The 25,100-nt window shown below is 51.4% G+C and overlaps 1 protein-coding gene across 1 annotated transcript in view; it reads left to right on the forward strand.

Annotated features, from left to right (window-relative positions):
- Positions 1 to 14,252: 14,252 nt before the first annotated feature.
- Positions 14,253 to 25,100, forward strand: part of TEX264 (testis expressed 264, ER-phagy receptor) — a 43,065-nt gene continuing 32,217 nt past the window's right edge. Inside the window, exons 1-4 of the mRNA XM_082487801.1 lie at positions 14,253 to 14,290; positions 15,284 to 15,351; positions 16,541 to 16,832; positions 23,458 to 23,679. Of these exons, the coding sequence (XP_082343927.1) occupies positions 16,554 to 16,832; positions 23,458 to 23,679 (501 nt within the window). The 5' untranslated portion in view covers positions 14,253 to 14,290; positions 15,284 to 15,351; positions 16,541 to 16,553. The remainder of the gene's footprint in view (positions 14,291 to 15,283; positions 15,352 to 16,540; positions 16,833 to 23,457; positions 23,680 to 25,100) is intronic.

The raw sequence follows: 25,100 nt of genomic DNA on the forward strand, positions 1-25,100 counted from the left end.
CGCCCCCGAGTGCGCGCGCGCGAGCGCGTGCCCCCCCCCGAGCCCCGCCCTGCGACCAATCGGCGCGGCCGGGCGCGGGTGCTGCCGGGAAGGGGCGCTATAAAAGCCCCTGTGCTATTTACGCCGCGCGGGTTGGGCCGTTGCGTCTGCGCAGCGCGGGTGCGCCTCCCTCCCTCGGCGCGGGGGAAGGTGTGTGCGCGCGCTTCCTCTGCTTGTCTTCGAGCCGGGTGAGCTGCGGGGCTCGCTTCGGGGCTCTCCCTCTGGGGGAGCCACCGGTGTTAGGAAGTTCGTTGCTGTGCACGGGTGCCCAGCCGGCCCTAGGGCACCCGGGTCTCACTAGGCCGCGGGGGGGTAAAGCGGCTGTGGTGGTAGAGGGTTGTGGTATCAGGGTGCTCCATTTGCTTCCAGGCCTTTCAGATGAGCCTGTTGGGGCTGGGAGCTGGTTCCCCGTTTCTTCCAGTTGAGCAGGTAAGCTTTTGACAGAAACTGAGCAGAGGTGGAGGGAGCCGAGGAGCTGGCAGGCAGTGCAGGAGAGAGCTAGAAGGGTCAGACTGTGCCAGGCCTCGCCTCGCTGCCAGGATCTTCTGAGCATGTCTCTGGTGAGGATTGCCTCATCTCAGGATGCAGAGCCCCCATGGTTGATGCAGTGCCTCCTTTGTGTCCTGGAGGAAGGGTACTGTGTTGTCTGTTGCCTCATTTCCCTCCTTGCCCACCTGAGGAGGTTGAACAGGCGGAGCCAGCATTAGGGGGACTCAGGTGTCTCCTCACATATGGAGGGGATTGATGACAGCCAGCCTCTGCACATCTCTCAAAGTTCCCTTGTGCAACAGGCACAGTAGCCTTTAGCTGGCATTTGAGGATAGTCTATTTAATCCAGGTTCCCTTGAGGGAAACTGGGTGCTGTGCCAGTCCTGGTATGTGATCCTGGTAATAGGTGCCTCTTCCCATTCCCATTCCCTCCTCATTTAACAGCATTTGCATTGCTGGCTAACTTTAGACTGACCTTTTTATGGACAACTCTCTGGTGTCTGTGGAAGAAGGAGCTGCTTAACCCCTGTCAGTAAGCATGTTTCTGGGACTAGCTCATTCTGTGGAGCATTTCAAGGAAGATGACTTTTTTAATCAAGCAAATACTTGATACAAGCTGATAAATGTTTTTAATGCGTACAGCTTGGTACTGATTCTCAACGGACAGTTGGCAGTGTGCACAGTCATGAGGCCCCATAATAGTTTGTCCTGTAGGGTGATGGGTGCGCCTCACCTCTGACATGGGAACACTGAGACAGAAATTGATTTGTTTGAAGTCAGTAGTGAAATTACCTATGTGGTTTGGACATGAGAGTGGTGGGGCTCTAACCACAAATCAGTTATTCCTAGGTTGTAGGTTCTTTTGTTAAGCTCTTTTTTAATTATTATTCTTATTGTCTGATAAGAGATCCTTGTGGCCTACTACTTTTTTTATGGTCCATTGGGAAGTTTGGCCTTTGTTTACAAAACATTGCCAGGTGTTTTGATCACAATGTGTGTGTGCTTCTTTTCCTAGAGCAATATCTCCTTGCCCAAGGCAGAGAGCTCTTTGGATTTGGATGGGTCTATGGCCCCAGGTCCTGTTCTCTCAGGTCAGCTCTATTCAACTGGGTATCATGTTAAAGTGCTTCAGGAGCTGTTTTTCAGGAGCTGCTTTTTCCAATTTGATAAATGGATAGCTTTTAATTGATTGAGACCTTTGATTTTAATGAAGATGGTAGCCAACAAGCTCTACTACCAGCTATGAGGATCCTCACTCTAATTCTCTGTAAACCACACCTTTTGAAGGTGTGCATAGTGCTAACTTGCCACATTCTCTTATCTTTGTCTCGTATGTGTGTCATGGTTCAAAACAAAGTCTTCATCCTGACTTTCATGTTATGTCCAGGACCCCACTAGGTGTGAGCTTCAAGGATAGAGGGTAGTAGAAGAGTGCAGCTCTTCTCACATGACATGGAGTGTTTGTTTAGGAGTTAAAGCAACATATTCTGAAACAGTTTGGCCATAAGTGTATCTCTGCTCCCCTCCCCCCCCCCCCCAATTTATTGTTTTTGCCAGGATAAGAGTCCATACAGGGAAAAAAGGTTTCTTCACTGATAGCCAGGAAGAGCTGAAACATCTCAGAATATCTTTTGCAGATATTTTTCTTGCAGAGATACATTTTGGAATCAATTCCACTTGTGTCAGGCAGTCTTTCAACTGTGTTTACAGCTATCAGAAAAAAACAACAACAAAAACTGAGAGGAATAGGAAGTGGTAGCTGATAAGATTTTCTTAGGGAATGTAACATGGGTTATATTTTTAGTCAAGCTATATATACTAGATTGAAGAGTAAATGTAGGCTCTGTGCCAGGAGAGCTTACTTCTAACCACAGAATGACTATTTAGCAAAAGTCCTTCTGTAACTTACCCACCTCAAGTGTTTTCTGTTAGTTCACAATTTCTGTTAGCATCACAGTTTGCTTTTGTAAGTTTTTTCTAGCCAGACCTGCTTACCAACATAATAAGTTGGCATGTCAATGTTGTCTTTGCTTTAGAACTATAAGCTCAGCTGTGTTGAAGCATCTGTCTACCCCAGTAAAAGTGTACTTGTATGGTGGTGATGTGTGTGTTGTTTAAAAAAAAAAAAAACAACACACAAACACAAACAAACAAACAAACAAAACCAAACAAAACCAAACAAAAATCCCCAACAGCTTATCTTTCCAAGCTGATTTGGTTATCCAGCTCCTCTTAAAGTCAAGAACTTTCATCTGAACCCAGGCTGATCAGATTCATAAAGGATCAAAATTAGCAGGTCAAACCCACCCCAAACATGTTAAGTGTCTTCCTGGGTTCCTCATATGTGGCCTAATTAAGCAAATGGGAACTCTCCCAATGGTGCCAGCATAAAAAAAAAAAAAAAAAGTAAAAGCAGCAGAGTCTAAGCCAAAACAAGATTTATTTCTTCCATTTAGGACATCATTCTTCCTCTTTCCCCAGTCTACACCGCATTTAGGCCAAGTGCAGGCATTGATGAAGTCAGTTTTTGACCTCACAGGTAAAGAAGCCTGTAGGCCAAATTGCCTGTCTGAAGTCCTAAAGGAAGTGGCCACCTTGAAAGCCAGTCCTTTAGCATCGTCCTTCCCTGTTGCTGTAGCAATTAACTTGCTTGTGTCTCTCCACAGGCGTCTGCGTACAGATGGATGCATGTTGATCAGTGTTGCTGTCACGATAGCCCTAATGAGGCAGAGAACTCCAGTACTCTAGACAGGGGATTTTCACAGAACAGGGAGCTGACCTTCCTCAGGGAGAGGGAAATACAAAGCCTCTGAAATGCAGAGGGGGAGCAGAAGCTCCAAAAAGTTGCTGGCCTCTAGTCAAATACAGGCTCTTAGACATGGTTGGAGAAATTAAGCCTATGAGCCAATGCTGTTGAAGTGTGTGACACTGGCATAGGTTTGCCTGTGGCATAGGCACCTCCTAGATGGCATTGGTCAGGCTTCCCTAGCCCAGGGAGCAGCGAGCTCCTCTGTTGCAGGACTACTGGAGGAGAAAGCAGCTCTCTATTCCCACTGAGAGAAACCCTGGTACAGAAACCATCGAGGTTCAGAGGGACATAGGCCTTCCAAAGAACAGCTTGTGTCTCAAAGCTTATCTGCAGCCTCCCCAGATGCAGCAAGCACTCCTTAAAATCCTACAGCGAAACGACCAGAAAGCTGTGTGTTCTGTATTCCCTGTCCAAGTGCGGGATCCTCCTGGTCTCCTCATGCAAAGGTGATTTATTACCTGAACCGAAAATTCCTCTCTCATCCCTACCTGGGAATGTATATCCAGAAGCCTGTACCTCTTAGAGGGCCTGGCTGGCTCTTGGGCATGACAGCTCCAGGCAACAGTGACTTTCACAAGCTCATCCCTTAATCCTACTGTGACCCACCTTCCTTGCTTTCACAAATCGGGCGCAAGCAGCTCCTCATGCAGTCCTGAAAGTCTTTCCTATATTTCACTGTCATTTTCTTTTTGTTGCAAGTAATTTATTTTTCTGCACAATTCTTTTAACTTGTATCTCAGTTGAAAGCTGCTTTGAATTTCAATTCATGATTATTTAGCTTCTTTTACACTAATGTGGCGCCTTCACTTTAAGCTGTATGTGGCTTTCTGCTGTCTTTAAGTGCATAATAGCTGCTATGGCAAGAAGATGCAATGTAAGTGAGTAAGTTTAATATGTGGTATGCGCAGACAGACTTAATTGAATTAAAAACCCTATCAGATAAATCTACAGTTTGACTAGCAGGCAGCAAGTAAGATCAGTGAAGTTCAGTTTATGCTCAAAGACCAAATTTATCCAGAACTTTGAGTTTTTAAATGGAGCAGAACTGACAAAATTTGGAGTTGTTTAGTAAGATCCAGCAGTAACTCTACTATATAGTATTTGTAATGCTTTGTAAAACATTAGAATATAGACTAGAAAGGGAATAGAAGATTTCAATTGTACAGTAAGGCATTTAATATTAATACTTTTTGTGCAGTTTAAGATTAACAGATTGTTTTCTTCCTATTTTCTGAATGTAGAAATATTTGGAAGAGCTCTAGTGAATTATACTGTGAGAAAGTGAAATAAAACCTGTTTCCTTTCTTAGTTTTAGAGGGTAAACTGAACAGAATATGTTGATGCAACTTGGTCCTGAAATAATTAAATTTCCCCACCATTTTACTAGTATTTCAAAAATCTGTCAAGTGCCTCCCCCAGTTCTGGTTTTATTTCAAGAACCAGCAAAAAAGCCCTCAAACTATTTGCCCCATTCCAGATTCAAACTCTGCATGAGGCACAAATGTACAGTATATGCAACACTTCACTTATATCCCAGCCTGGCTTGTCAGCAAAGGGAACGCATCGGGGATAACATGCTACTGGGACTAAATTTTCATATGTAATTTCAGCCTGCCATTAAATGCTCAGTAAATCCACTGTTTTTCTTACATGCAGAAGGGAAGGACTGACGGATACCACCTCAGAGTGAAACATGCTGTGGCTGAGCAGCAAGGACAGACCTGCTGGTGACCGACAAGAACTTCCAGTCTTGCCGGAGCGGACAGTGCCTTTGCTCTGCTCCCTTCCTGCCGTCTGCTGCTGCGTTCTGGAGAAGGCAGATCACAGAAGGACCAGACCAGGACACCAGGCGTGTGCTTATACAGCTGGAAGGGGAAGGAAGTCCTGGCCATGCCCTGCTGCTGGCTGTAAGGCTTGCCCAAATCAGCTGCAGCAGGGCAGGATGAGAACTGAAGCTTTAGTAGCACTCGTGCATTTGGCTGGGGTGTCCTGTACCACCAGAAAACTGTCCTGGAGACTCCCCCTACCTACATGCAAAAAATGAGAGAAAATGCATAATATCCTCCATTATTCAAGTCTCCTGCTCCAAGTGACACTAGGACCGACAGATCTTTAGGCTGCTTTTAGTGCTTTCTGACAGAGGAGGGAGCTGTCAGCTCACCATTGAACTGCTCAGCAAGCGAAGATGCCCACCTGGCAGCTGGTTAAGCTTTCGGGGTGGCCTGCCGAAGGAATATGTTAAGCCTGACTTGCAGGAGGTGGACGCTAAACTGAAAAGCGCTTAAATCTTTTTGCTTTAACTGCGTGTATGGGGTGTTTTGTGTCCCTGTACAATGAAAACCAAAATAACTGGTCTGTGAGGACAGTGGGAGCAGCAGGCCTGACAAGCTGTTTGGAGGTGGAACATTTGGCAGTGGGGTCTTGCACTTTTTGTTGCTGTAGCAATTCCCCACTCTGTTGCACCAAGAGCCCCTGGAAAACTGCAGCCTGTGTAATACCTTCCTGCTAATGTTTAGAGACAGAGCACCCTCCTCTGTGTCTGAGCGATGCAAGCAGCTCTTTTATCTGGGATACCTGCCAGGCAGCAGTAACAGGCAAGGAAAAAGCTAGGTTAAACTGGTCTGAGGTTGACTCAAGCCAATGTGGACTGGTCTGAAGTGGAATAACAACCTGATCCCATCTGCCGTTTCTCCTGGTAGAAGTCGTCAGTAGCCTTCCTGCTTCAGCCAGTAGCAGTGTGACAAAGTATGGCTTAATTACAACCTTGAAATAAAAAGAATTTCTTCATTAGATGTTGCTTTACGGCTGCATCACTTGTCTTCTGTCCAGCTGCTCTTGGCAAGGCTCCAAGTGGGCTGAATCGTGCTGGTTTGGCAGGTATGTGGGGGGGGTGGTGGTGGTTTGAGTGTGCAGCTGGGCAGAATGGGCCTCTGAGTCAGAAGCTCCTGGTGACGTTGCTAAATTCAACTTGCCACAAAGGTCTTTTTCTGCTTCATACTGGAGCTGTCTTTATGCAGTCTTTCTGCCTTCAGAAATATGGCTCAGACCCAATTCTTACGAGTCATAGGCATTCATTCGTTAGCCTTTGGAAAAAGGCAAGTAAGAAAAAGTGGTGGCTGTGTTACATGTTTGTGGACTGGTTTCCACCACGCTTGTCTTCTGACAGCAGTTGGGTGACAAAGATTGAAAGTCAAGGCAGCCTGTCTTCCTGCCCAGAATATTGTGCTTTATTTCTCCAGCTGTGGGGATAATCCCTATGTCAGATGACTTCATTTTAAATTGTAGTGAGACCCTGAACTGATGATTTAGGAGCACACACTGTCTTTCTTGTGGTTCTGATTTTGGTGTGTTGCTTTGTGCCCAAGAAGCATGGATTGTTACTGGGCTAAAACTAAATGAGGTGATACCAAATGCTATATGAAATGGAATCTCTTTTCAGTCCCAGTCAGTCCTCCAAATCCTGTTCCTCTTTCCCCAAAGTACTGGTGCTAGAAATCAGCAGCCTTTCCTCCACCTCAGTCAATGCACCAGCATAAGCTTAGTGTTAATGGTTCTGAGCTGGTCTGAATTAATGGTAAATCTGTGCCTTTTACAGCAGTGACTGACTGACATCAGCTCACTTGATCACTTATTCCAGGAAAATAACACTCAAATTTGCCAGAGAACTGTCCTAGACACACTGAAATATTTGTGAATTCAAAGCTTTTGCGACTCAGAATAGAGGAAAATGTCCAGAAATTGCCGAAATTGTTCATATTGAAATGTGGGGATTGTACAAAGAGCCTTGCTAGACTCTTCAGTTTGAGAAAAGTTTGAAATTGATCACTCAGACCAACAGGTTCCTTTGTGTCAGACAACTCATCTTAGACTGATGCAGAGTTGCTCAAAAACCTCCCTGAGAAAAATCAAGGCTTAGACCTAGGACTTAATCTCTCCATTTTATGCTGAGTTTTTTTAAAGAATATTTTAGCCTCAGTAACTCAGTAAAGGGTCATATCTATCTGGGAAAAAGCCCTGGACTTAATGCAATCCTTTTATTCCTTTTATGTTCTCTTTTTTTTTTTTTGGGGGGGGGGGGGCGGGGCAAAAGGTGCAGGAGCAAATACTGCAGAGGCATAAGAGTTCCCCTCTTGTATGGGAGAAGCAAAGGTTTCCATAGTTAAATGGCAAAAAGGCTTGCTTTTAGGCTTCTGAGTTTTGGCACAAGTTCCTGTGGGATGCACATCACTGGCCCTCCACAGCCTCAGTAGTGTTGCATTTCTTCACAGAAATAGGACCTTTGCTGGTGCTGGAGTAAAGAGAGAAAAACGTCGGAGATGTGCTTGGGGCAAAGGGGAGCAAACTGGATGTCATGTGTGGATGGCTTGGAGTTCAGTGTTACCACTGTGTACCTCTATCATTTCAATATGCTTAGTAAGGCCATATCCTAGGGCTGAAGACCCTCCTGCTCCCTCAAAACTCTAGAGGGACTCTGTAAGACTAGCTCAGGTGTCACTAGACTGACCCCTAAATGGCAGCAAGGACCAGTTAAATCTCAGAACTCCCTCATGAACTTCTGAAATCTTAGGAAATTGATTGACCTGCAAAAGCCAAGACAAAATATGCAATGTTGAGCCAAATTATAATTTTGTTATTTGGAGATTCACCTCCACTCAATTTCTGACTTCACAGATGAGAGCAGCAGTTTCTGAAAAAATAGCCTGGTCAGAAAAGCTGCCAACTTTCAGCAGAAACTGCTTTAGCAGTTTACATGCATTCTGCTCAATTGGTCCCTTGTGTTCAGGCTGTTTTGCACTAAAGTGTCAAAAAATACTTGTGACAACCTGTGACAGATTTGTCCACCATTGCTCCTCTCTCTTTCCTCTGGACTGCATCTCAGTTCTTAACCTTTTCTGGCTTTGTCTATTGAGACTGCAACAAAACCCAGCAATTCTGAGCTGTGATCTGCACCCTGGGTAGATTTTTTTCCAGCAGTCACCAAAATGGGTGGAATTCTCTCCATTTTCCTTAGGTATCTGTGCCTGAGTTAGTTGTCTAGAGTCCTAGTGCAGAAAGGCAAAGATGAAACTGAGGCATGGTTTAACTCAGCCTGCACAGAATTTTGGCCTGCAAGGGCCTTTGTGACTGAACTGGAACCAATGTAGCTGCACCATCACCTAAGTCGATGGTCTACCTAAAATTCACTGAGTTGATGCCAGTCCTGGCTCGTGCAGCTAGATGGGAAGTAGCTTGTTCAAGTCGCACTGTTTTTACTGGTCTCATCCCTGAAGAGCACAGGTATCTTGTATGGAGGTCTCCAGTTCAGAATTACAGACTGATTGAGGTGGGAAGGGACCTGTGGAGGTCATCTTGTCACCCCCCTTGCTTCAGCAAGGTCACTCAGAGCTGATTTTCCGGGACCGTGTCCAGATGGCTTTTGAATATCTCCAAGGATGAAGACTCCACAACCTCCCTGGGCAACCTGTGTCAGCACTTGGTCACCCTCACGGTAAAAAAAGTGTTTCTTGATGTTCAGAGGGAACCTCCTGTGTTTCAATTTGTGGCCATTTCCACTTGTCCTGTCACTGGGTACCACTGAAGAGAACCTGGCTCCATCCTCTTCGCACCCTCCCTTCACCTATTTATATACGTTGGTAAGATCTCTCAGAGCCTTCTCCAGTCTGAACAGTCCCAGCTCTCTCAGCCTCTCCTCATAGGAGAGATGCTTCAGTTCCTTAATGACCTTAGTTGCCCTTCACTGGACGCTGTCTGGTATGTCCATGTCTCTCTTGTACTGGGGAGCCTAGAACTGGACCCAGCATGCCAGGTGTGGCCTCACCAGTGCTGAGTCAAGGGGAAGGCTCACCTCCCTCGACCCACTGGCAGTGCATTGCCTAAACCAGAGTTGAGACCAACATCAGCTGTGTCTGGAGTGGCTCAGACTCCCCATCAAACAGCTGTTGCTTAAGAGCGAGCCAGAGAAATCGTGTGTGTGCTTTTACCCACTGGAAATGAAAGCACTGAGATTGAGCCAAGGAGGGGGAAGCTGTATTATGCAGAGGAGGGGAATGCAATTTCTAGTGGTCATTGCTGTTCTGGTTCAGTGCAAGGGTTTCTCACGTTATCCTCTCTTCCACAGCAGAAATAAAAGGTTCAATAAAAAGACAAGAACACTGCAATGCTTTGTTGTGACACTCCCTTCTGTCTCCTCTCCCATGCTGGTGGTAGGGCTCTGCACTCAAAATTCAGATGCGGATCACATTTGGCATTATAGCTGAATAAACTATAGGATTAAAAATATTCCTGGATCTCCCTTTAAATGGTTTTCCTTCTTGCTGTGGCATTCTTGGCATCACTGGGGATGGGATTTGCATTTCTGTGCTCTGTTGCTGCAAAGTTAAGCCTGTGTCAGCGTTAGCAGTTCAAGCTGTCTCGTCAAGGGAAGGAAAAGAGCAGCCACAGGAGCCAGTTCAGGTCCCCTGAAGAAATTGGTTCAGCTGAGACAAGCTCTTCGTAAATATGCTTGTCTAGCAGAGCTGCAGTGGTGGGGTTAGACGTGGTCCCGTTTGAACTGAAGCAATCGTTGGCATGGGAGCAGTGCACCCTGCTCTGCTTGCAGGTGGCCTGTCCTGACTTGGTTGTAAGTTGAGAGGAACCAGGTTGGGCTTAAAATTCAGAGGTTTGAGTGCAATTGGAAATGTTTCCACACTTCTGCAAGTCAATAACTGTGGAGAAATGCACTTGTGGTGGGTGGTAGTGCAATAGCAGGCAGTGATGCTTGTAGGAGGGAAGGGGGGTCATGTTGAGGTGGAATAATGTCAGAAATCACCTGTGTCTAATTGCTTTTATTATGAATGGTGTGTCTGCTACAACATGAGATAGTAGGAAAATGAAGGGAAATATGAGAGTATAAATAATCAGGGCTTCTGAAAGTTCTTTTGGAAGAACTCCCTCTCCTCAGATTTACAGCAGCTCCCCACAGATGTTCTTTAATTGGAAGAGTCCCGTGAAGTATTTTTTCAAGACTTTTTTTGCCAGGAAGGAGATTAAAATCTTGAAAAAAAAGTCTTTCAACTTTAAATTTGGAGTTTTTATTGTAATGTAATTCTTTACTCAGATTCCAGAAAGGTTTTTAAAAGTGCTATTTACACACGTGTATTAAAAACAGGAGCACAACATGTCTATAAGAAATTAATTTCCTGGTTTTGAACCTGGTGATTAAGGTTGGGACAAACGTTGATGTTTGTTTTTCCTTCTGCAGTCACTCTTGTAAAACTAAAGGAGAACCACTGACATGAAAGCTCTGTTGGTGTCATTACCGCTGGGCTGCTTGGCTTTGTGGAATGTCAGCTCCTCTGGTTAGAGTGCAATTGTGTAAGGCTCTTAAAATCCTGTTGAAATCCCTGAAGCCTGTTAGGGGATCCCTCGTTAAAAATGCTGGATGACAGTCTAAAGTGTCACTCGCTGTAGAGAATGAGCTTGTTGACAAGACCGCATTAAACCCAGCACTTTTTGCAAGTGCAGTTTGCAAACCCAGACAGACAGTAGCGTGTTTGTGCTTTCCGTCTTGTTTCTGTCTGGATGGAAAACGGAAGAACACTCTGGGTAAAATAGCTCATGTTTTCAGCAAGAAAAAAATCTAAACTTAATCTACACTTCATGTACAGCAGAGGAGGTTAAAAAAAAAGAAGAGCCTGGTTTATAGATGTGTATTCTGTAGCTCAAAGATCATCTTCAGGATGAAGAAGTACACAATCGCTGCTAAGACAACAAAAGTTGAAGGCATGCCACAGGAGGAGAAATTAAGAGATTATTTCAGTATAAATGTCCCTATAAGATAAGTTTTTCACCAGGAAAAGATGTGTATAGCCCCACTCTTCATGTGTGTCTGATACACTGCAGTAGGAGGTACAAATATTCACAGCGCAGGTAAAGGGAGGTGCTCCTGTCTAGATTGAACACAAACATCTGTGAGAAGCATCGCTACCGATTTGAGAACAGGACACGGCTGCAGTGGAGAGATCCCTTCTGAGCACTGGCCCCTGCCTGGCATCACAGGAGGAATTTGACCAGACCTGTTTGGTCATGAGTCAAAGTTGCACACCCTGGTTCCGAACTACTGGAGCTATAAACAATTTAAAATTATTTTCAGGGGAGTTCAGGATGAATAATGCATCCCTCCAGACTCATAAGTGATCTTTTATTTACAGAAAATCAGAGGTGTACAAATGTGATTGCTGGCCTTGAGGAAGGGAGTCTGAATGTCTGCTTATCGCTCACAGTAGCCACCAGAGATGATGTGACATCTGAAAGGAAGAGATGAAAGCTCCATCACAATTTGTTAAATAAAAACCACCTTAATATCTTGCTAAATAGCTGATAATCAGAGGTGCAGAATTCTAATCTGCTGTTCAGTGCTTCAATAGCAAAAGGAGGAGCTCAAAATTTAAATTTAAATTGAGACCGGGCGGATCTGCATACCCCATCAGAGATGCGTGGGGCCTGTGGGGCCCAGCACAGCCCAAAGGAGTCTGCTGAGAGCAAATGTCCACCATAGCGGACACCCAGGACCCCTGCTGGAGAGCTGGCCTGGCTGGCTGACACCATCAGAGGCCAGCGGTGGGTGTGCAATGTGGCTGAGCAGGTGAGGACAACTGGGGAGCCCACCAGAGAGCTCATGTTTTACATCATTCTGCCTCTGCTTTTCTTGATGTACTGTTTCAGAGTGAAGGTGTGAAGCTGTTAAATGAGACCCAAATTTTAGTGTTTGCTATTGTAATGGGAAAATGTTTGTGTCAAGTATTAAATGTGTGCTGAGTTAAATAACTTGCAAGGCTGGGGGAAAGAGAAGTGTCTGATGGCCAGAGCTGGCAGTTAAAGGGCTTTTGAGTTCTGTTCCTCTTCCTGCCAGTGATTCACTGCATGGCTCCAGGCAAGACACGTAACCAAGCTGAAATATTTTCTTCCAGCTGCAGAACTGTAACGCCAAATACAGGGAGGGCCTCTGAGGTTTCACTAATTCCGGTCTACAGAAAGCCTCGAGATCCTCACTAGGAAGCTGCTGGAGAAAGGCAAGTATTACAGTATTTCAAACTACTGTTAGTAAATGAGCTCTTTGGCTTCACATTGGTGAAAAGCAGTGCCTGGAACTGTCTCTGCAAAGAGCCCCGACAAAGGGGGTTGGGACGTATGGGACACAGATGTGAAACCATAGCAGGAGAGACAGCAGCAGCCTCCACTCTTTCTTGTCGCTGCATCTGGAGGTGGCTTGGTGATTGGAGGTGGCAGGTTATTGGGTGTACCAGTGGAGAGCAAACTTTCCCTGCTAAGGGAGTTGAAGAGGCTGAAGAAAGCTGGGTGTAAAGAGAGAGGTGTGAAAGTTCCTTTTATACAGGGGGAAGAAAAGAAGGATGGGAATTAAGTCTGGGTCCTTCTAGCATGTTTATCTTGAAGGAGGAGCAGGAAGTGGGGAAGGCTGCTTGCTCCTCTCAGGTACTGTGCTTCGTCCCATTTCTTGAAAAGAAATGGAGACCCGAGGAGTTGTCTGAGAAGCAGCAAAGGCTGTGGGCCGAGCACCAGCACTCCGTGGTGCTGTGCGCTCTGCGTGGGAGCCGCAAGATGGGGCACACTCCTGAAGGTGTCCTGAGGTGGGAGTGGGCTGTGAAGTTGCCTTGTGACAGAAGTTGTCTGAGCACATCAGAGCTTTGGGGTGCTGGGAGGCATGCAAGATGGTGGTGCTCCTGACCAGCTCCTGTGCTGTGGCTGAAGTTTTGTGGGTCTTCAGCAACTAGTTAATGTGGTTCCCCTTTGGGTGATAAAGCCCAGCTGATGGAAAAGAAAGTGGTCAGCCTCCTGCTGCTTCTGGGGAGTGCCCCATGCCTGCACCAGGCTGAGAGAGACAAACGAGCCGAGAACACCTGGCCCGAGCCCCAAAACCCTTGAATGAAACAAACACCTAACTTCCTTAACTCTACTGGTGCTCCCCGTGTTGGCTAGTGCTGTCCGTATCTGCTGAGCTATCTGGCTGGTTGTCCTTCCGGCTGGGCAGTGGGAAAGCCCGAACATGGGCAGAAACCAAGCTGTTTCTGCCAGGTCGCAACAGCCCCAGTGATGGGCCTGTGGGAACCTGCGAGCTCAAAGCCCTTGCTGGGTTTGGTGCAAAGGGCCCCGGAGCTGCAAAGCAGCTCTGCTAACTGCCCCGACCAGCCAGGCCTTGTGGTCAGGCCCGTGACGCGCGGCTGGTGCATCCTCTAGCACCGTGGCACCTGTTTGTCCAGTGCCCGAGGGACGGAGCCCATTAACCAGCTGTTAGAGCCTGGAGCTCAAGGTGGGTCATCCAGCCAGGACACGTGCTGAGCTGCCACAGCCCTCGCACAGGGGAAGCTGGAGGACACGACATCGTTTATCACTCATGTCCAGCTGTATCTTGGACTGAGAGTGGGCTGTGAGGGGAGAGCTGTCCTTACCTGGGGACTCAGGGGCGAGCTGGGCCCTAGGCCTGCAGGCCCTTCACCCACAGCCCTTCTGTGCCACGCAGTGAGGGGCTCCCGGGCTGGGGGCTACAAGGCTGTGGGTGCCCTGGGAAGGGCCGGGAGCGGTGTCGGGCCCCGCCATCCCGCCCGGGAGGTACGCGGCCGCCGGACCCCGCTCGGCGGGGGTGAGCATTGCTGTCACCCGCCCGCCCGCCAGGGGGAGCTCTCCTCGACAGGGCCCTCCCGCTTCCGCTGTCCCGGCAGGGACAGCTCCGCCCCCCGCCGGAAGCCCCGCCTATTTTCCCTCGCTCCGCCGGTGGCACGGCCCCGTGCCCCGCCCCGCCAGCTGGCCCCGCCCCCCCGTCGCGGTCCGCGCGCAGCCGCTGCCTGCCGGAGCCGGGGCGGGCCCGGCGGCCCCGCGCGAGCGGAGCGGGGCGGGGCGGGGCGGGGCGGGGCGAGGCGCCGGGATCGCTCCGGCCCGACCGTCACCGGCGAGCCCCGGGTGAGGAGAGCAGGGGGCTGCCGGGATCCCTCCGGCTGTCGCCGGGGCGGGGGTGGTGGTGTGTGCGTGTCTCTGTGGGGGGGTGCGGCGGCGGGACCGGGCAGGCCAGCGCCGCTCCGTTCCGGTCCCCCCAGGCCGCGGCCTGCTTGCAGCCGGTGAGCGGCGGCCGGGCCTCGGCGGCGGCTCGGCGAGTCCTTCCCTGCTCCGGCGGCCAGACCGGGGTCAAGCTGAGGGAGCTGCCCGCCGCCGGGCAGGGCCGGGAGCCGCGGCTCCGGGCAGGCAGGCCGGGTGCCGCCCGCCGCGGGCACTTGTCGGGGCCGCTCGGGTCAAACCCTCCCCTCTGCCCGGGCACGGGCACCGGGGGAGGAACGGCTTCTGGGCCGGGCGAGCTCCACTCTCGGTGCCCGTGAGGAGGGCAGGTAGGAAATGGTCTGTGCCTGCCGCCGGTGGGAAATGACCCACGGGAACCGGGAAGAATGGCCAAAAATACCCTCTTCTCCCCTGGGGCCAGCTGTCTTTGGGGCCCTCAGGCCCGGTGTTGGACTGGCAGCTCTGTGAGAATCACCACAACTGTGATTTGAAGTAATAAATCTATGTTGGTTATAGGGAGGAGGTGAGGGGCTGCGGGCAATGGGGATGGACGTATAGCGCCGGCCAAGCTATAGGTCCGGGAGTGCTCAGCTGCGAGGTCACCCGGGAGCAGCTCAGGCGTCCCGGGGGAGCCCGGGGTGGGACACACCAGCAGGGACAGCTGCAGGACATCGTCCTCCATCACCTTTCCTTCCCAATTTCTGTCTTTCTCGGTGCCTGTGCATTCACCCACAGAGTTTTGGGAAGAAATCTCAGCCTGCAGCGTCCTTGGGACACCCCTCCTCTGGGGAGCAGGTCCAAGGTGACTGGACACCTTTCGGGTGCTTTCTGCTGTGACTTTGTTTTGCTTTTGGCCTTGTGAGTTTGAAAGGAAGCAATGATATTTATTTTTTCCTGCTGCAGCGCGGCGGATCCCACACCCCTGTGGCGCAGATGTCGTGAACTGTTTCTGGGCTGAGCTGGTTTTTCAGGTGAGTAGGGCCGTTGGCGTGATCTGGTCCCCGGCCTGGTGCTGCCGTGGTGCTGAGAGCAGTGCCGGCTCTGCGGGGCTTGGTTTTGCTGTAGCCCTGCTCGCCGGGGTCAAGCAGTGCCTGCAGTTCCTACCAGGATGTGGCTTTTCTCTGCCGTAAATCTGAGCAAGCAGCAGCCACCATGGGCGACTTTTTTTTTTTTCTTTTTGGACAAAGTGTGTTTATAACACAGAGGTAAAGGTGAATTGTTTACTTCAACCTTTGCTTTCAAACCTAGCTCCCATGAAAGTCCCAGCGGAGCATCGCAGCCAATCGTGACCAGTGCTGTGTTTCAAGGGAGGATAAAACACAAACAACTCCCCTGCGCTGGGTTGGGTTGCAAGTCCCCCAAGCGGTTGCACTTGGTGGGTGAAAACAAGCAGGAGGCGTTCGCCAGGCTGCTGTGTCCCGCAGTCAGCATGAGAGAGGAGACAGCAAACAAAACAGGAAGCCTTGGTTGGGGTTATAAAAACTCTTTTAGGTTAAAAAAAAAAAAGCAGCCATCTAAAAGGAATACTGCTAATTAATTCCACCTGAGTGCGTTGGGGATGCTTTTTCTAGCTGGGTCTTCAGCTTCCTCTGAGCCTCTCTGGGTGCTTGGATCTGGATGCGGGGCTCAGCTCTGAACCGGCGTGGTCCTTGTTTGGGTCGTTAAAGGCCTGAGCTTCTAGACTTTTTGGCAAAGGGGCTGCCCTGGTCACAGTGACAGGTCTGGTGTCTATAAATGATAAATTATTTGATTACAGTCCTCTGGTCCTTAGCCCAGTGCTGTGTATCTGTTGATCTGTTGGGTGATGCGGGCTCCCGGAGTGGTTTTCGGTCTCTCCTGGATGCAAGGCTGGACACGAGCGGTGGGGCTGGTTCTGGGGAGATGATCAGTTCCTCTCCGTCCCCCCCTCTGTAACCACCTAATTCCCAAGAGGCGCTGAAGCAGTATAATTTGTACCTGGTGACCAATTGGAACAGGCTGATGCAATGTGGGACTAATATACAGGAGGTTTCTGGGGGATTTCCACTGTCTTTAAGCTTCACGCCTTAGAGGAATTGGTAGTGGGTGTGTTTTGCTGCAAATAAATAGCTGTAGAGAGTGATTGCTTGTCTGAGTGCAAGCTTAACTCCACTCCTTTTTCTTCTCTCCTCTTGCTGCTAGTGCATCAGGAAGCATGGAGCACCAAGTGTCCATCATGTCCGACTGGGTGCTCCTTGGGCTGATTGCGGCGCTGGTCGCGCTGCTGCTGCTGACGGTCTTTGGTTTCGTTGTCTACTCGGGGCTCTTCACGGAGGTGGTTGTGAGTGCTGGTTCCCCGCCTCTCGGCAGCATCACACTGGCCTACAAGTTCAGGGTAGGCCCGTATGGCGAATCTGGGCAGCTCTTCACGGACGGTTGCAGCATCTCTTCGAAGCTCTGCTCCATCGGTGTCTACTACGACAACCCTCACACGGTAAGGTGTGCCCAGTGGGGCCGGCAAGCTCTCGTGGTCTGCACCTGGGTTCCCAGCTCGGGTTGCTTCCTGACTGTATTGCAGGTGCTTGCAGCTCATCCTCTGTAGATGAGCACTGAGGTTCACAAGGTCTCATAGATCTGCAGAGGATGCTCCGTGGGGAAAAGCACCTAAAAGCAGATGGTTTCTTGGATAACCCTAACTGGAAGGCATTGGCTGAGCAAAGCTTGGTATCTTCTGATAGTTCTTGCTGAGCAGGTTATCAGCAGGATAATGAATCTGGTTATGGAGCAGAGAACAATATCTGTGACCCCAAGGTGAGGCATTCCTTGGCAGATCCCCTGGCTGCAGAAACTGCAGCCAAGGCTCCTTCTGGACTTGCAGCTCTGTGGTTGAAAGCAGATGGTCTCTTCAGCTTGCTGTGTCCTTATCCGTACTCCTTCTCTTGTTTCTAGTGCTCTCATGTATTTCTGAGCTTCCCTGTAGTCCTTACATCCCCTGAGAGTTCTTAGTGAAACCTCAGGTGGTGCATGCTGAGGGCTCCTGTCTGATGAAACAGTTACTCCATGATGCTGCTCAGGCTGAGAGGTGAGCAGAAAGTGCACTGCCTGATGGCTGCCAGCCAGGGCTAACTACTCCAGTGGGTACAGTCCAGGACAAGGAGCAGACAAAAGTGCATCAGAACTTGCTGGGGGGTGAGGAGCCTGGCTGTTTATGCTCGATGGCACTGGGGTCTCTAGATAATGGCATGTGGGCATTTGTCCATGGCAGACAGCCTGGCTCCCCAGTAATTCTGCAGTAGTTGGTGTGACCGTGGAGGAATGCCGTGGGGGGGAGGGACAACGTGGTGGCTGGCAGCCCTGTGCGTCTGCTTGGGCACATGTGCGGGGGGCTGACATGGGGCACGGTGCTTGGGCTGATAGCTCTCACCCAGTGCTTCTGCTCTGGAGGTTACTGTCCCTGCTTTAGGAACCCTCATGGGCCATGTAGTACCTGCCTTTGTTTCATTGCTGGCAGGATAGTGCTCCCAAGGGTTGAACCTGCTTAGAGGGAACTTGTCTATGAAAATGTAGTGCTGAGTGGCTCCTTGGAGCACTGTGGCAGGAAGATATCAGAGACGAGAAAGTGCTGAGCCAGCTGCTCAGTGGAGCCTGGTGCACTCAGCCACGTTGTGTCTCTGTATCCTGGGACAAGCTGATTTATCTTTGCCTTCCAGTTTTCGCTTCTGGATCATGAGAGGTAGAGAAGAGCCACCCTGCAGTGTCTCTACCTGGCCTGGGAAGGAGGGTCGTGAGGAGGATGTGTCCCTCCTAGTCCAACCTTGCCTCTGCCTGGCTCATCCCAGATGTGCTTGAACACTTTTGACCACAAGAAGTGTTGCGTTTGGAGCGGGTGAGGGATGCAACTCGTGGGGAGTGCCTGGCGTGCTAAGGCCCATGTGGTGAGAGTGGCCAATTCCCCTACCACTAATTTGTGTCCTTGTGTCGAGATCCTCTTCTGGAGCTGAGAACCCCAGTGCTGCTGCTTCTTCCCCCAGCATCTCTGGGCGCACAGCGGGGCAGTTGGTGCTGTTGGGCTCAGCGTCTGTGCTTGGTGCTGCCCTGCTCCAGGGATATGGTGTGGACATGCCTGTGGTTGCCCTGCAGACCTTCTGCTTGGGCATTTACCTCTCTGTCTGACGAAACATGGGCTATTGAAAGCTTGTACTGCTGAGGCCCAGAGATACTGATGAGGATATTTGTGGTGGCTCCTGCCATGGCTGGCACAGGGAGTGCTTTCCCTCGCAGCGTCAGGCACGGCTGGGAAGGACCAGCTCCTACATGACCCTGGAATGTTGGGGTGTCTGTGTGGGATGAAGCTCCCTCCTCTTTCTGGTCCTGTCTCATTTCTCTTCTTCCTGCAGGTGTCATGTCTCTACCCTCACACTGCGGTTGGAGCAGGTAGTGGGGCTGCAGAACTTGTCTTTGGATCTCCAGTGGCCATCTGGGGTTTTGGAAGCCATCTCTTTCTTCTTTTGCAGTCGGGTCTCTCAGAAGGGGAAGACCTTCTCTGCCAAGATGGCTGAATGGCACCTGGTGGCCAAGGAGGCCCACCTTGGTGTTGGTGACTGGGGGAGGTTTCTGTGGATTCAGGGCTCAGCAGGTGGAGGCAGGTCTTGGCCTGCTGTGGTCAAGGCACTCGGACCTCTGCCTGGTGGCCCACCTGATGCCCAGTCTAGACTGGAGCATGCTGCTGGATCTGGAGACCCTCTTCCCTCCCCTCCCGCTGAGGTGTCTGTACTTGCTTGCCAGCAGCCTGGCCACTGCTCTGGTGTGGGGTGCGAGTGCCTTCAGCTGGTGTGTGAGGGGAGCTCCTTGCATGGGACAAGACACTGTGGGGAGCTAAAGTCTATGGTGGGGCCCTTGTGAAGGATGGCAGTGAGTTCGTATGGGTCTCTAGATATTTTGGAGGTTGCGTAGCTCCAAATCTGTGGGTCAGACTGGGTGATCCTGGTGGTGACGCTGGGCAGGGGACTTGCCTCCCTCTTGGAGCCTTGCTGGACAGGTGGTACTCAGGATGGGCACAGCGAAGGCTCTGGGCCCTGCACGTGTGTGAAGCGAGCCTGGAGTGTGTGGAGACTGCTGGAAGCTGTTGGGGACGAACAAAGCCTATAATGCATCTCTGTGACCATGTGTCCCAAGCTCTGGAGGCTGTGTGGTTGGCTTTTGTGATGAGAGCCTAACCTGCCCTCAGAGGCTTGGCAGGCAGCCCCGCAGATCTTGCCCTTCTCTGGAAGGGCGGCCTTTGCTCATGACATTGGGCAGGTGACATTGACGTGAGCCTCCTGCCTCCATAGGTGCTGTGGTGGCTGAGGCACAGCGGGGCCGTGCAGGATGTAGCTGCGGTGCCTGGGGCTCCACACGGCGGCAGGAGCCTCCTCTTGCCTGACGCCCCTGGGATTGCCATCAGACCTGTGTTCTGCTGGAGGAGCTGGGGTGCTGGTGGGACCTTCTTCAGGCTGATCTGTGGCTCCTGAATTGGTTCCTGTGGAGACCCATGTCTCACTGACAGACAGGCCAGGCCAGGCAGGGTGCTGGGAGCGAGGATGTCCTTGGGCAGGATGGGCAGAAGGCTGCCTTGTCTCCAGGCAGGTAAAGAAGGGGCAGCCTTGGATGGGTCACTGGGCTGGCGGCTGCAACGCTCGTGCCTGGTTGTGCTGGCTCAGGTGCTGAGCGCCCCGGTGTCCTGTGGGGTGCCCCTGTGTGCTCATACCCACTGTAGCATGATGGCATGGGAGGAGAAGATGGTGTGCACTGCTGGTTCCTTGTTCCTGGAGGTCCAGCAAGGTGGGATTGGTCACCCAGGCTGCCTTTCCCCTGGGAGGAACAGATGACCTCCTCTTCCTCCTCATTCTCGGTGTTCTCCTGACGTCGGTGAAGCATCCTCTGGCAGAATTTGGTCCCCCCAGAGCTGGCCACCCACCGAGGATGTTGACTTGTCACCAAAAATAGACCTTTTGTCATCAGGCAGCAGAACGTGCTTGCTGCCCGCTGTGCCCTGTGGTGTCCCTGGCAGAGCACCAGTGGGCTGTGGCCTGGCAGCTGCCTCGAGCCCGGCTCTCAGCCGCCGGCTCCCGGTGGGTTTGGTGCCCCCGGTGCTGTGGCAGGAAGGGGCTGATGATCGGCAGGTGCCAGTGTGGCATTTGCTATGCTGGTGGACTCATGGCCAAAGGAGGCTCTTGTGAAGAGAGAGGATGGGGATGCCACAGCTGGAGAGCAGCGGCCATGTGCTGGCTCTCGGCGGGGAGTGGGGCTGGGGGCAGCCCTGTGGCCTGGAGTCTGTGGGCTGCCTGGGGGTCACCCCAGGCCTTGGGGCAGCTGCCGTCACCTGCATCCTCGGGCTCCCTGCTGGCTCCTGGCACGCTGGCGTTCACACAAGGATGCTCCCCGAGTGCTGCCAAACTCCTGCCAGCAATGTTTTATGTGTTTTAATGGGCAAGATTAATATTAATTTGCGCTTTTTTTTTTCTTTTTCCTTTTTATTTAATATTTAGCAGCCCAGAGGACTTCTCCCTCCTTTTCCCACCTCTGGCAGGAACAAAAATAACTCATCAGCAAGGACTGGATGTGGCAGGCGGGTTTGTGCTCAGCTCCAGCCAAGCGCTTCTGCTCACATTTAGCTGTAGGCACGTGCTACAGCCTTTTGCCTGCAGCACACGTGTTCGCGCGCTCAGCAACCGGCCTGCGCCCAAGCATTGGATGGATGAGGCCAAAACTCTTTCCGAATGCAGGAACGGGTTTTGCTCCCGTAGGCAAAGCTGTAGACGAATAGGTTAACTAATTGTTTCTAAAACATCTCTGTTGGGGTGCTTGAGGGAGCAGAGGCCACCCCAAAAGGATGGATTTGTTAGGGAAAGGCTGGTTTCAACCAGGGTATTTCCTTCCCTCCCTTGAGGGAAGGAAGGCAGGGGAAGAGGCAAATCTGCCTTGCTGCTGCCCTTGAGAAGGCGCCTGTGGGGCTGCATGCTATGAAAAAGAAAGTTAAAAGGAGAAGGGAGGAAGCAAAGGTGCCTGGCACGAGTGGTGCTGCCCGTTCTGGCAGCTCCGGTCCTTTCATCAGCTGCTCCGGGGCTGGGGGTGAACTGCCTTTGCTCAGGATGTAAATGGAGATTTTGCGTTTAAAGGAATTTTATCTGCGTTTCCCGTATCTCCTTGCTTCATCTGGGCCTTTTCCCATGGATGCCTTTTACTGCTGCCTCTTGCTGTCTTTGGGGTGGATCTGCTTCTCCTTCCTGGCCCCAAAGCAGCGATGCTCGGCACAGCCGTGTCTGCAGCTCCCTCTTGCAGCGCAGGAGGGCAAGAGCGAGCTGTCAGGCATGCCGGTCCCCACCTGATGGTTGCTGCTGCTTCTGGCGGTCTGTTTTCTTCCTTCCTACTTATATCTGCTTGTGTTTCCCCTCCAGGATGGTCCTGCCGTGCACCATTAAATGGTATTTAAGAGAAAAGGAGGGCAAGTGCGGTGCGGGTAGTTGTGCTGCAGGAGAAGACGTTGGTGAGCACAGGCAAAGTTAGGGATGAGATTGGGGAGCACAGAGCAGAGGTCCCCTTGGGGAGCACATGGGGATGGGAAGTGGTAGCATGCTGGCTTTGTGTACACCCTCTCTGCTTCCCACCATCCCTGTGAGAGCTTTGTGGTGCCAATGCTTGCAGGGTGTCTGTCTGTCTTGCTGTCACTGTCAAGTGTTCTGGCAGGTCCTGTTGAGTTTTGCCTCCTTGTGTGGTGGGAGTTTGAAGACTTTGGTTCTCAAACCCTCATCAGAAGAGGGTGGCAGAAGGTGGCCAGACTTGTGCATCTGCCACTCCTGGTTGCTGGCTGCCACATCATCTTGTTATCCAGCAGGCTTGAGAGCAGGTTGCAGGGAAGCATGAACACTCAAATGATGGTCTCTTCCTTGGTGTCCCCTGTACCCCCTGTTCTTCCTGGACTCATTTTTTAGGCCGGTGTGCCCTGGGGGAAGGAGCCTTGTCTCTGCCTGCTGGTTCCTTCAAGCATCTTGTTAGGGGTGGAAAGGACAGCAGCTCTGCTGGGGACCAAGGAGGGAGCTTGGCTCCAATCTCAGCAGTAGGAAAGCACGTTGTGCCCTTAGGTGGTATTGGGGGGAGCTGCTGGGCTCTCCTGCCCACTGCCATGTTCCCGCCTAGTGCCATGCGTAAACGTGAACTTGAGTGGTGGGATTTTGTTAAAAACCAGAAATGAAAGCTGTCACCTGGGTCAGCTTTGGTGTGATGATGGCCGGAGTCCCATGGGCCATCACTGTGCCAGGAGCAGAGCCTGGAACACCCCCCTTGCTGTGCTGGGAGCCCTGCAGCCTCCTGTTTTACCGGGAGGCATCCCCAAATCTGGAAAGAGAACGTGTTTTATGTTTTGCGTGCAAGGAGATGTGTTTTTCTTCATGTTGCTACAAACAGCTTGGTGACTGCATGCAAGTCTTATGTGCTTCAGTTTCCTCACTCCTAAAACTGTGCTGGACTGAGTGTGCCTGTTTAGAAGGTACCCAGCAGCCTCCGGATTTCTCTTTGGCCTAGTGCTGGTGGCCCATGCTGGTGGGTTGCATGTCCAGGCAGCTGCTAGGGGCAGGTGCCCCTGCAGGGTGACCTCTTTGGGGGTGGGATGGAGGCAAGCTGGGCAGGTTGTGGTCACATCTCTTTTTGGCCTCACTCCGGAGTTGCAGGGATGTCCTTCTGCAGATGAGGATGGCGGTGAGCACATCTCAACAGTCAGGTCTCAGATGGGGAGGGGGTCAAGAGAGACACTTTCTGCAGTGGCTGTCACCTGGGGTGGGTTTGGGTGAGCAGCCTGGTGGGATTTGGTTCTTCTTTGCTGCAACTCGCTCTACCTTCCAAGGAGGGGAGCAGCATTTCCCCACTGGGCTGTGAGCTTAGCCTGGGAAGAGTGCGGACAGTTTGGGCCTGGATCAGCCTTGGTTAGGAGCAGGTACCTGGTTTGGTATGCCTGATCATGCTGGGCCATAGCATTTACCCTGGTTCATAGTGGTCTCCTGCCTCCATGCTCAGCAGGTTGAGTTTTTGGCAGGTCTTAAGCCTCTGTCTTCTTCTGACGCCGTCTGTCTGTCCCCCTCGATCAGGTGCCTCCAGAGAAGTGCCGCTTTGCCATAGGCCGAATCCTGAGCGAGGGAGATGCAAAGCCTTCAGAAGAGCAGATCAAGCGGTTCCAGAAGTATGGCTTCAAGATCTTCTCCTTCCCTGCTCCCAGCCATGTGGTCATGGCAACCTTCCCGTTCACTACGCCGTTGTCCATCCATTTAGCAGTCAACCGTGTCCACCCAGCCCTTGACACCTATATCAAGGTAAGCAAGTGTGGCATGAAGAGTGTTGCATGTGTTTGGTGGACTGTCAGAGGCTTCTTTTGCTGACAGCTGATGGGGCTGCTCTGACTTATCATCTCTTGATGTCTTCCCTTGGGCACTACCATCAAGATCTCCTCCTTTTGCAATCTGGCAGGTAGTTCCCCAGCAGACATGTCCTCCCGTTCGCTCCGTAGGCACAGGGGTGTCTTTTCTGCTGTTTTGTGTTTACAAGAAGCAAGTTTTCATCTGACAACTTGCTGCTCTTCTCCTTAATGCAGAGATAAAAGCTGGTTTTCCCCTTGAGTGTCTTGCTTGTTGTTAGGATCTGGCAGGTATGTGCCCCTTCGGTGTAAAGCATCGTGCTTTATGAATGAAAATTCTGTTTCAAGTGCCAGCTTCACCCGTGGGGCAGCTGTCTTCTGCAGGGGTGGGAGGAGAAGTTAGAAGCTTTCTAGCCCGTGGGCTTATGAAGACTTGGTTTCAAGCAATACAATGAAATTTGTGGTCCTTGGCCCTGGCTGGACAGCCATCTCCTGTGGGCTGTATCTGCCCTTGTCCCCAAGTGGAGCAGTTGGCCATCCCCTCTGCTTCTGATCTTTTTGAAGCCAGCTCTGCTGCCTTGCGCTGGCTGCCAGACCAGCTGCGGCAAGGGTGTTCCCAAGCAGCGCAACTGACACAGACACCTCCAGATCCAGGCTCTCTAGAGATAGAGGGTGGTCCTGGCCAGCCGGGCGATGGAGGGAAGGGACCATCCTTCCTGGAGGGGGAGGATGCTATGGAGGAGCTGGTGCTCAGCCCCTGGCTTATCGGACTCTCGAGTTCTGATGCTTTCGTTTGTTCGTGTTGAAATGCACTATTTATAAACTTGCTTTTCCTGGCGAAACTCCCAGCCCTGTGGGGGAACCGCGCGAATCCCTCCAGCCTGCACTGTGCCGCAGCGTGGCTGCCTGGGTGCCAACCCCAGAACTTCATCCAGGGGCTCTTTGCTGACCCTCTTGTCCACCCTGGCCTTGGGCAGCTGCTGGCTAGTACCAGCAGAAGATGCATTAACGCCAGCAGTGGGTGAGACTGCTGCTGCTCATGCCCCTGTTGTGCTGGAGAGCTGGTGGAGAGCACAACCAGTTCCCCGTTCTCCTCTTCTCGCTCCATCCTCTCTATGTCTCTTGCTGGAGCTCTGCCGGCTGTTTTGGTGTGGGGGGTATCGGGCACTGCTGCCAGCCCTGTGGCGGATGCGTGGGCGTGCAGGGAGGGGGCTGGCGTGGGTGGGAGCATCAGGTTGGCTGCGGGAGCGCTCAATGGCGCGGGGCTGACGCTGCCTTACTTGGGGAAAGGTCCCGGTGAGCGCATCTGTCGCATGAGAGATGGAGTTGTTAGAGCTAAAAAGGGAACCACGGGTTGTTCTGGGAGCACCTGGCAGCATT

Source organism: Vanellus vanellus (genome assembly GCF_965231255.1).
Source record: "Vanellus vanellus genome assembly, chromosome: 9".
Lineage (NCBI taxonomy): Eukaryota > Metazoa > Chordata > Aves > Charadriiformes > Charadriidae > Vanellus > Vanellus vanellus.